The sequence below is a fragment of the Leptonychotes weddellii genome, chromosome X (assembly GCF_054177405.1).
Source record: "Leptonychotes weddellii isolate Sample4059 chromosome X, ASM5417740v2, whole genome shotgun sequence".
Lineage (NCBI taxonomy): Eukaryota > Metazoa > Chordata > Mammalia > Carnivora > Phocidae > Leptonychotes > Leptonychotes weddellii.
Window position 1 is genome coordinate 68,735,435 of NC_138385.1, and position 12,441 is coordinate 68,747,875.

The 12,441-nt window shown below is 40.0% G+C and overlaps 1 protein-coding gene across 10 annotated transcripts in view; it reads right to left on the reverse strand.

Moving 5' to 3' along the window:
• CCNB3 (cyclin B3) overlaps nt 1-12,441 on the reverse strand; it is a 67,079-nt gene that overhangs the window by 20,731 nt on the left and 33,907 nt on the right. For 8 of the 10 annotated variants that reach the window (XM_081808870.1, XM_081808872.1, XM_081808874.1 and 5 more), the window contains 3 exons: nt 6,048-8,922; nt 5,114-5,212; nt 3,788-3,880 (listed from right to left, as the gene is read on the reverse strand). In XM_081808870.1, coding sequence (XP_081664996.1) covers nt 3,788-3,880; nt 5,114-5,212; nt 6,048-8,922 — 3,067 coding nt within the window. The remainder of the gene's footprint in view (nt 1-3,787; nt 3,881-5,113; nt 5,213-6,047; nt 8,923-12,441) is intronic. The other 2 variants (XM_081808877.1, XM_081808878.1) reach the window with 1 other exon arrangement.

Here is a 12,441-nt window from a genome sequence, read left to right on the forward strand (position 1 = left end):
TAATGTTAAAACTATGAAACTTTCAGATGAAATATGAGAAAATATTCATGACCTAGGTTCAGGCAGAGAATTCTTAAAAAGCACAATCCATAACAGAAAACACTGAAAAACTAGACTATCAAAATTAAAAAAAAAAAAAAATTTTTGCTCTAAGACCCAAATAAGAGAATAAAAAGGCTACAGACTGGTAGGATATATTTGTAAATCACATATCCAACACAGAATTTGTATCCAGAATATGTAAAGAACTCTCAATAACTTGACACAAAGAAAATATACTATATATTGGCTAATTAAACATAATAAAAAAAAAAAACTACCCATTTAAGAAATGGGCAAGACTTAAGACACTTGACCAAAGAGGATATATGGATGACAAGTAAGTATGATGTTCAACATTATTAGCCCTTGAGGAAATGCAAATTAAAACTATGGTGAGAGGGGCACCTGGGTGGCTCAGTCGTTAAGCGTCTGCCTTTGGCTCAGCTCATGATCTCAGGGTCCTGGGATCGAGCCCCACATCGGGCTCCCTGCTCAGTGGGAAGCCTGCTTCTCCCTCTCCCTCACTTGTATTCCCTCTCTCGCTGTGTCTCTCTCTGTCAAATAAATAAAATCTTAAAAAAAAAAAAAAAAACAACCTATGGTGAGTCTCCTCTACCCACCTATTAGATGGTTAAAATTAAAAAAATACTAATACCAAGTGCTGACAAGGATACAGAGCAACCAGAACTCTTACGTACTACAGGTGGATCTCATGGGAATTATGGTGAATGATAAAAGTCAATCCCAAAAGGTTATGTACTGTATGATTTCATTTATATACCATTTATGAAATTACAAAGATATAGATGTGAAAACAAATTAGGAGTTCCCAAGAACAGGAAGGTGAGGGGAGGAAGACGGCTGTTGCTATAAAAGGGTAACATGAGGGATCCTTGTAGTAATGGAACAGTTGTGTCTCAACTGTGGTGGTAGTGCTTACAAAATTTTTATGTTTGATAAAACTATACAGACGAAACACACACAACAAATAAATGCATGTAAAACTTATGAAATTTAAATAAGGCCTGTAGACCTTAATTATGACTATAGTATAGTTATGCGAAATGTTACCATCGGGAGAATATAGGTGAAAGTTACACAGGACTTCCCTATACTGTTTTTTGCAATTTCTTATGAATCTTATTTCAAAACAAATGTTAAAATTTCATAGAACTATATACCCAAAAGTCCAATTTACCATTTAAAAATATGAAAATTAAAGTTATAAAAACACTATATATGTTTTCTAGAACTGTGATTCTCTATCAAAAGGTGTACATTAACATCACTTGTGGAGGGGCGCCTGGGTGGCTCAGGTGTTTGGGCGTCTGCCTTCGGCTTGGGTCATGATCTCGGGGTCCTGGGATCAAGCCCCACGTTGGGCTCCCTGCTCAGCAGGGATCCTGTTTCTCCCTCTGCCTGCCACTCCCCCTGCTTGTGCTCTCTCTCTCTCTGACAAGTAAAATCTTTAAAAAAAATCACTTGTGGAGCTTTATAAAAATATATGTGCCTCTTTACCCAAAAAATACAAAAACACTAATTCAAAGGGATACATGCACCCCTATGTTTACTGCAGCATTACTTACAATAGCCAAACTGTGGAAGCAGCCCAAATGTCCATCGATAGATGAATGGATAAAGAAGATATGGTATATATACACAATGGAATATTGTTCAGCCATAAAAAAGAATGAAATCTTGCCGTTTGCAACATGGATGGAGCTAGAGAGTATGATGTTAAGTGAAGTAAGTCCATCAGAGAAAGACAAATACCATATGATCTTACTAATGTGTGGAATTTAAGAAACAAAACAAAAGAATAAAGGAAAAAGAGAAAGACAAACCAAGAAACAGACTCTAACTATAGAGAACAAACTGATGGTTACAAGAGGGGAGGTGGGTGGGGGGGATGGGTGAAATAGGTGATGGGGATTAAAGAGTATACTTATCATGATGAATAAAATAACGTAATAAAAAATTCTTTTTAAAAAAACAGAAAATATATATATGTGCCTGGGCCACACCCCCACAATTCTGATCTGATAGTATGGGATGGGACCTGGGCATCTGTGATTCTATGATCCATGCACTAGAGGTACACCTCTAAAGTAGATGACTACCACTTAAGGTGGAGGAATAATATACACACACAAATATTAACTGTGGCTGTGAGTTGTGGGATCACAGGTAATTATAATTTATTACTTTGCTATAACAAATGTGAGTTTCTGTGCAATAAAAATAACAAAAGCTTTTTTTTTTTTTTAAAGATTTTATTTATTTATTTGAGAGAGAGAGAATGAGAGAGAGCACATGAGAGGGGGGAGGGTCAGAGGGAGAAGCAGACTCCCTGCCGAGCAGGGAGCCCGATGCGGGACTTGATCCAGGGACTCCAGGATCATGACCTGAGCCGAAGGCAGTCGCTTAACCAACTGAGCCACCCAGGCGCCTAATAACAAAAGCTTTTTAAAAAAAGATTCAGTTCATCATTCCAGCTAGTAGAGATATTTTATCTCTGATATCCATTTATTTCCTAACCCTATTCCTAGTCTCACGCCATGCAATATTTGATGAGTTTATCTTTTCTGTTCTCATTTACATCACTAATAAAAATGTTGATTAGAACAAAGTCCACTGGCAATCTTCTAGAAGTCTCCTTCTAGCTTAATAATGATCAGCAATCTTTGGGATCAGCTTTACTTACATAAGATCTACCCAAATTCTACTCTTTTTTAAAAAAAGATTTTATTTATTTATTTATTTATTTATTTATTTGAGAGGGTGGGGGAGAGAGGGGCAGAGGGAAAAGGAGAGAGAGAATCTCAAGCAGACTCCCAGCTGAACGCGGAGCCCAAGGCAGGGCTTGATCTCACCATCCTGAGATCATGACCTGATCCAAAACCAAGAGTTGGACACTCAACTGATTGAGCCACCAAGGCACCCCCAAATTATACTCTTATCTATTATTATTTTTATAAGATGAGAGGCATTTTCATGCTTTACTGATATCCAAATAAATCGTGTCTACCATATTTTCCTGGTCTGTTACTTCAAAGTGACCCTGAACCACTCCTCTGGTACTCAATAAAGGATATTAAACTATATTACCTTTTCTTCCTAATTATATAGTTAAGACTCTTCTGGGCATAGCCTATGCCTTATATTTTCTTGCAAACCATTCAATTCCATTCATTCAACAAATATTTATTGACACTCCACTATGTGCCAGGTACTATTCTGGACTCTCCTTCCTTTGTGTAAAATGATAATTAAGTATTCATAGCACTATTCCCTCAACATCCAACCCTGGACAAATAGCTACCTGCCATGTCTGGTCCTGCCATGTCTGCCACACTGTCCCTATCACCGATCTCACCCAAAGCTTGAAAAGACTTTGTCACTGACCCCTATCCAAATCACTAAACAGACTTTTACAAAATTTTGAGAATGATTAAACTACCATACCATCGTTGCCTCTTTTAGAAATAGTCTCTCCTTCCGCTGGGTTCTCACAGTATCTTATGTATAACATTCTTACAGTACCTAGTATATTCTACTTTTTATTGTACTCATATCTGTCTGCGTGTCTTATCTTGCCCCCTAGATCATAAGCTCCCTGAAGGCAGGAACCGTGGCTCAGCTCTGTAGACCCAGAAAATTTTTACCATGCCTGGCATCTGGCGATACTGAATGAAAATCAATAAAGAGAAGAGCAGCCCCTTAAAGCAGCAGTTGTCAGGCTTACCTGCACCTCTACCAACCAGTCCACAAGAATGGCCCTCATGCAACTGCTGATGTCAGTCTGCCTGTTCATGTATTTTTTAAGTATGAACTTTTCCTGGCAGCAATAAAAAAGAAATATTAATCCATAAACTCTTATCGTTCAAAAATTGTAACTTAGGAAAAAAATACTTGCAACTAACATCTCAGAAAAAGAAACTGTAACAACATAATTAACTTCTTCAGTTCTAACTCATTATTTTCAGCTGGTATCAGGGGCCAATCAAAGTCTCCTTTTCCAGACAAGTTCTAGTTATCCTTGGGAAATGGATGCATGTCATATTCAAGCATCAGGGTGGATATGGAGGAGTCCAGGGGGAATATGGAATATGGGCAGGAACACACCTATGACTATAGATGAATACCAAAGAGGTTCTGCCCCTTCTTTGCAATTCAATCTAAAGCACAATGCCATGCTGTGTAGAGCAGTGGTTCGCAAACTTTAACACATATACCACCTGGGGATCTTTAAAATTCACATTCTAATTTAGAAGGTCTGGGTGGGGCTAGGTTTCTGCATCTCTAACAAGATCCCAAGTGAAACTGACACTGCTGAGCTAAGGCCCATACTTGTAGTATAACAAAATTATCTCTTACTTCCTCCAAGCTACACTAGAAAAAGTGAAGGGTCTGGAGTCAGTAAATCAAATGTTATGTCTCTAAAGACAAGATATTCATCCTCCCTCTTATGCATGGCCTGCTAAAATTTTAGTTGGTAGATAATCTTGGTCCCATCTGTTCCATTTAGAGAGAGAAGAAAATTTGGAATCAACGAATTTTAGTGGTCAAGGAGACTGGCTGATTTTAAAGGAGGAAGAAAATGTCACCAGGTTGGAGAGTGATTCTACATATGATGCCAGAAACTTGCATAGGGAAGGGAAAAGATCTCAAAGAACAGCCACTCAGAAGACGACTACTATTTTTGTGTCTTAAACTGTCTCCTCAACAATTAGAGGCACAGGCTTATGGTCTTCAAGGTAATCAGACTTTTAGCCCATATCCCAGCTCTACCATATACTAGTTGTGTGATTCTGAGCAGTTTCTCCAATCTATAAAAAGGAGATAATAATACATACCATCATGAAGTTATTGGGAGAATTAAACAAGATAATGTCTATAAACCCCTTAGCCTCAATGTCCCTAACTTATGGTAAGCTACCAGTTGATGTCAGTTGTTGCTGTTATTATTTTAATCATCATTATTACTTCCCCTTTCAACTTGCATTTGAAGGATGGAATGATGAGGAAATGAGACCTAGAAATCCTTCCCCTCCAACAGCCACCTACATACCTCTCTCTCTTTCATGTAACTGAAGATATCCTTGGCATATATTGGGTTGAAAAATGGATCACTGTGGTTCTTGTCAATATCCTCCAATGGGGTTACCTGCTTGGAAATCACCAAAAAGATATTAGGAGGAGAAAGATTCCAAGGAAGGCTTAGCACATACACATAAAGGATACACTTCTTTCTTCCCACTGTCATCTTCTGCTAAGGTTCCTCAAGCCTCATATATCCTGGGTCACAACAGAGCGCCCCTTGGTTCTTCAATCCTCATACTGCCAAGTGACCAAGAAATGTTTAGTCCTTCTTGTACACGCCTGCTCTGCCCTAGGAACTAGGCACCATTTTTACAGGTAAGTTCAAGACTCTCCAGGAAAAACACTCTTATTTTACTATTTCAACTTATGTCACGTATCTTCTTAGGTCACTTGTTTTGTCCCAATGCTTTGATCTAACCCAATTCATCTTCTTGGTAGCCTTTTCCTCCCTTCTACACCTCTACCCAGTTTGTTTTGCCTACAAGAGGGGTATTTCTCCTCCTGCTTGCCAAATCTCATTCCTTCATCCTTCCAATTTTCAACTTAAATACCATCTTCCTTGGGAGATGCCTCTGTAGACTTTACTCATCTTTGACTGGAGTCCACTGTAATGCAGATTGCAATTACTAAGAAAGGCAATTTACACACACACACACACACACACACACACAATATTCCAGATCCTTGTGGGTATTCCTGGAATAAATAATTTCTAATTGTTTGGGTGTATTTCTATGCCAATTGGAAAGTCAAGAGATCCCACAAGGCCAACTTGATTTACTATAGCTTACTATATACATATCAATTGCTTAGGAAGGCAAAAAAAAATCTCTTTGCTAGCAGCCACCTACAGGACAACAAAGAACACATCATCTAATTTAAGAAGAAAGAGAACAGGATACCTCCTTCTGTGACCTCTTGCCCCAAGATGAGGAAGGTTTATTGGAACTGGATTCACAAGCACTGGACTTGCTTGTGATATTGAACTTGCCCACACTGGACAGGCCTGTTCTGGGTTCGGGGGCAGTGCTGGACACATATGAGCTGGTTTCAACTTGGAGGATCAAGAAATCTTTGAAAGAGTTATCTTCCTTTTGGGTGGGATTCTCTTGCAAGGCCAATGGCTCCTTCAGGGACAACTCCTTCCCAGTGGTGGGTTTCTCATTCAAGGCAAATGTCTCCTTGACATGGAATGTCTTGTTGAGGGTAGGTTTCTCCTGAAAGGACAATGGCTCCTTGAAGAGGGTCTCCTTCTCCCTGCTGGGCTTCTCCTTCAAGGCCAAGGGCCCCCTCAGGGTAGCTTCTTCTTCAACTGTGGGATTCTCTTGCAAGGCCAAGGACTCCCTTGGGATGGTCCCCTCAAAGCTGGGCTTCTGGAAAGCCAGTGGTTGCTTAATAAAGGACTCTTCATTGGTGATATTCTCTTGCAAGGCCAAATGCTTCTTCAAGAGGAACACCTCCCCCTGAGCAATGGGTTTCTTCGTTAAAGATAATTGCTTCTCAAGGCTTGTTGCCACCTCAATGGAGAGCTCCTCCTTCAGAACCAATGGTTTATTTAAAAGGGATTCCTCTTCAGTAGTGCACTTCTCCTGCAAAGCCAACAGCTTCTTCAAGGAATCCTCTTTGGTATCAGTCTTCTTCTGCAAGCCCAAAGCCTTCCAGAAGAGGGACTCATCTTTGTTGGTAGGTTTAACATGCAATGAAAATGGCTCCTGAGAAAGGAATTCCTCCTCAGTAGTAGCCTTCTCCTCTAAGGTCAATGGTTCCTTAATATACAATTCTTCTTCAGTGGTGGTCTTTTCTGGCAAGGCCAATGGCTTAGTTGAGAGGGACACTTCCTGCAGAGTGGTGTGCTTCTCTTTCAATACAGGTGGATCCTGGAAGAGGAACTCCTCTTCAGTTATAGACTTTTTATTAAAGGGCAATAGCTTCTTAAAGAGTGACTCTTCTTCAGAGGTCGTCTTCTCTGAGACCAGTGGCTTCTTTAAGAGGAACATCTTCCCCTGCATGAATTGTTTTTTCTTTAAAGATAACGGTGTCTTGGTAAGGGTTGCCTCCTCAGTTGAAGACTTCTTCCTAAGTGACACTGGCTCCATAAAGAAGGACTCCTTATCCTTGCTAATCATATTCTGCAAGTCCAACATTTCTTGGCAGATGGACATCATTATTTGAGAGGCACACTTTTTCTTCTTTAAAGATAAAGGCTCCTTGGTAGAGACTGCCTCATCTGTGGTATGTTTCTTCCTAAAGGGAACTGGGTCCATAAGAAATTCATCTTCACCATCAACATTCTCCTGCAATGCCCCTGGCTTCTTCAAAAGAGCCACCTCCCCATGCGTGGTATGCTTCTCTTGCAACACAGGTGATTCCTTGAAGAGAGACTCCTCCTCGGTGGTAGACTTCTTTTTAAAGGACAACTTGTCTCCAGAGGTTGCCTGCAATACTAGTGGCTTCTTCAAGCAGGACACCTTGCCCTGACTAGTACACTTTTTCTTCTTTAAAGATAATAGCATCTTGGTGGGGGTTGCCTCCTCAATGGTACGTTTCTTCTTAAAGGCCAAAGCCTCCTTTAAAAGTGCCTCCTCCTCAGTTAGAGTCTTTTGCAAGGTCAAGGCCTTCAAGATGGACACGTCCTCCTGAGTGGTGTGCTCCTCTTGCAACATGGGTGGCTCATGGAAAAGGGACTCCTCAGTGGTGTCCTTCTTCTTAGGGGACAGTGGCTCCTTAATGAATGACTTCTCTCCAGAGGTGATCTTTTGCAATGCTAGTGGCTTCTTCAAGTGGTACATCTTCCCCTGAATGGTACACTTCTTCTTTACAGGTAACGGTTTCTTGGTGGGGTTTGTCTCCTTGGTAGTACGTTTCTTCCTAAGGGACATTGGCTCCATAAGATATTTATCCTTACTGTCCTTCTCCTCCTGCAATGCCTGTGGCTTCTTCAAGAGGACCACCTCCCCACCAGTGGTGTGCTTCTCTTGCAATGCAGATGGCTCCTGGAAGAGAGACTCCAATGGCTCCTTAATGAGTGCCTTCTCTCCAGAGGTGGTCTTCTGCAATTCTAATGGCTTTTTCAAGTGAGCCAACTTCCCTTGAATAGTACACTTCTTCTTTAAAGATAATGGCCTCAAGGTGAAGGTTGCCTCCTTGCTGGTAGGTTTCTTCTTGAAAGCCAGTGGCTCCTTAATGAGGGACTCCTCTTCAGAGGTGGTCTTCTGCAATACTAGTGGTTTCTTCATATGGGACACCTTCCCCTGAGTGGTATACTTCTTCTTCTTCCTTAAAGATAACAACTTCTTGGTGGGGGTTGCCTCCTCTGTTTTAGGCTTCTTTCTAAAGTTTGTTGGCTCCATAAAGAAGGAATCCCCCTCAACAGTGACATCCTGCAAAGCCAAGTCCCCCTGATATGTACACATCTTCTTTAAAGATAATGTTCCTTTGGTGATGGCTGCCTTCTCAGTTTTATGCTTCTTCCCAAAAGTTATTGGCTCTACAACAAACTCATCAGCATTGTCAGCTTCCTCCTGTAAGGATGGTGGCTTCTCCATGAGGGATACCTCCCCCTGATTTGTGGACTTCTTTAAAGATAATGACCTCTCAAAAAGGCCTGTGTCCTCAGTAGTGAGTTCCTCTTTTAAAATTAATGGCTTTTTGAAAAATGATACCTCCTCAGTAGTGGTTGTTTTAGAGATGGTAGGTATCTCCAGAATGAGTGGTTTCTCCATAATATTTGGTACCAAGGTAGTAGAGACTACTACTGGTGAGGGTTCCAGCTTATAACTGTAAAGGAAACAATGTCTGATTAAGAAGAATGTAGTTCCTAGAATCCTCACCAACCATCTCATTTTGTTGCTATATTTATAAAAGGGGAAAGGACTTCAACCTCAAGAGACAGATTAAAGGGTAAAAATCAATTACCACAGTGAATCAACAAAGTAGCACACTATATAGTTTCTATGGCCTAGGTTCTCACACTTTTCTGAAAAATTTCCCCTAAAATCCAGGTTATACTTTACTAAATATGAATTATTTCCTTTATTTATATATAAAGTCTTTATTCTAATACCACATTGTATGAGTTATCTGCTATTATATCAGTCTCCCTCACTAGCTGCATTTATTTATCTTTGTCTATCAGCACCAGGCATCTGGTAAAATGCAGGCTGAAATTAATAGTTTGAAGGCTTATGAGAAAATTATAAGAGAGAAGCTTATGAAGGCTTAGAGAAAGGTGGGCTGGTACTTAATGGTGGTGGTATCTAACCACATCCCCTTCAACCTAAGCTATTCATGAGATACTTTCCCAATGGAGATAATAAAAAGACCACAATAAACATTTGTTCACATGGGTCAGATTCAAAGCTTTGTTTTGAACAGGATTTCACGTCCAATTAGTAACTAACCTAGTGTGACCAAATCACTGGAGGACTAGAAATCAGAAGAGAGAATTGAAGGCAAATACAATCATCAGTCTGAACAAGAGTAAATGCCCCCAAAACTAGACATCATATGATTCCATTTATATGAAATGTCCAGAATAGACATACCCATAGAGGTGTATCCACAAAAGAAAGTAGATTGGTAGTTGCCTGTGGCTGGAAAGGGGCAGGGAAGGGGGGGTAAAATGGGGGGGGTTGGGAAAAAAAAAGGGACTGCTAATCGGTTCAAGTTTTTTGGGGGGTGTTGAAAAGTTCTAAAATTAGATAGTGGTGATGGCTGTACAACTCTATGAATATAATTTAAAAACCACTGTATTGTTTTTAAAAAAACAAGAAAGTACCTGGAGAGGTTCCACGTGGCCAGATAGATTTCAGGTCCCTCCTGATGAGAACTTTTAAAGGTAGTCTCCAGATAATCTAGTTATGATAAAGAGTATGCCTTCTAGAGCTAACCTGCCTGGATGCAAATCCTGGCTCCTCCACCTACTGGCTGGGTGACCTTGGGCAAGTTAACTGTCTGTGCTTCACCTTTTTTCACCTATACAATGGGGATCATATTACCTCTTTATAGGGTTGTTGTGAAAATTTGATCACTTAATATGCAATAAAAACATGTAAAACAAAGAACAGTTCAAAACTAACTGTATGCCAATAAATCAGGTAACTTAGATGAAATGGACAAATTCCTAAGAAGCCACAAACTACCAAAACTGACTTAAAAAGAAAACAGAAAATCTGAGTAGACCTATAACAACCAAAAACATTGAATTAATATAAAAACTACCCACAAAGAAAAGTCCAGGCCCAGATGGTTTTGCTGTAGAATTCTACCAAACATCTAAAGAAGAATTAATACCAGTTCCCCATAAACAACCCCAAGAAATAGAAGATATGAGAAGTTACCAACTCATTCTGTGAAGTCAGTATTACTCGATACCAAAAACAAAGATATCACAAGAAAATTATAGTCTGGTATCTCTTAAAAATATAGGTGCAAAAATCCCCCACAAATACTAGCAAACCAAATCCGGCAACACATAAAAGTATTATACACCATGACCAAGTGGGATTTGTCCCAGGAATACAAGATTAGTTTAACATCCAAAAATCAATTCATGTATCAAGCCATATTAATGGAATAAAAAACAAAGCCACATGATCATCTCAATAGATCCAGAAAAATCATTTGACAAAATACAACACCGTTTCATGATAAAGGACTCAATAGACTAAGAATAGAAAGGAGATTCCTCAACTTGATAAAGGGCATCTATGAAAAACCCAAAGCTAACATCATACTTAATGGTGAGAGACTGATGCTTACCCCCCCAAGATCAGGGAAAAGACAAGGATATCTAATTCTTCTTTAGAGGGTGGGAAATTTGTAGTGTAGCAGTATATACCTCATATAGCATTGCTGATGCTTTAGGACAAAACCCCTCTATTCTCTGAATAAATTCCAAACTCTGCCATGATATGCAAGGCCCTGGTGATCTGGCTCCTGTATGCCTCTCCAAATCCATCTCTTAAGAAACATTAGTATAGGAAATTGGGCGTCTGGGTGGCTCAGATGGTTAAGCGTCTGCCTTCGGCTCAGGTCATGATCCCCAGGTCCTGTAATCGAGCCCCACATTGGGCTCCCTATTCAGCGGGGACCCTGCTTCTCCCTCTCCCTCTATCACTCCCTCTGCATGTGCTCTCTCTCTCTGTCAAATAAATAAAATCTTTAACAAAAAGAAAGAAACATTAGTATAGGTATTGAGTATCTATGATACCATAGGTCTGGGGTGATCATAGTAGGCTTCCTTGATAGAGTGACCAGTTGTCTTTGTGTGTGACTGAGAGGGTTCCTGGGATGCAAGATTCTCAGTATTAAAACTGGGCAAATCTTAGGAAAACCAGAATAAGTTGGTCACCCAATTTTTAGAAGACAAGGATGTCCAACTCTTGACACTTCCATTCAACACAGTACTAGAGGTTCTAGCCAGGGCAAACTAGGCAAGAAAATTAAATAAGGAGGAGCAAGATGGCAGAGGAGTAGGAGACCTAAATTTCGTCTGGTCCCAGGAATTCAGCTAGATAGGGATTAAACCACTCTGAACACCTAGGAACTCAACAGGAGATAGAAGAAAAGAATAGCAGCAACTCTCTGAACAGAAAAGCGACCACTTTCTGGAAGGTCTCTTCTGAGTTGTTTAGTGTATATTTTTCTAGGGTTGCTGTTACCCTGTTAGCATTTTGTTCCCCTGAAAGCAGCTCGGGACAAGAGATCTGTAACCTACAATGACAGAAACATTAGATTGGCAACAGACCTATCCACAGAGACCTGGCAGGCCAGAAAGGACTGGTATGATATATTCAGAGCACTAGATGAGAAAAATATGCAGCCAAGAATACTATATCCAGCTAGGCTATCACTGAAAATAGAAGCAGAGATAAAAAGTTTCCAGGGCAAAAAAAACTATAGGAATTTGCAAACACAAAACCAGCCCTACAAGAAACATTGAAAGGGGTCCTCTAAGCAAAGAGAGAGCCTAAAAGTAACATAGACCAGAAAAGAACAGAGACAATATACAGTAACAGTCACCTTACAGGCAATACAATGGCACTAAATTTATATCTTTCAATAGTTACCCTGAATGTAAATGGGTTAAATGCCCCAATCAAAAGACACAGGGTATCAGACTGGATAAAAAAACAAGACCCATCGATATGCTGTCTGCAAGAAACTCATTTTAGACCCAAAGACACCCCCAGATTGAAAGTGAGGGGGTGGAAAACCATTTACCATGCTAATGGACACCAAAAGAAAGCTGGGGTGGCAATCCTTATATCAGACAAATTAGATTTTAAACCAAAG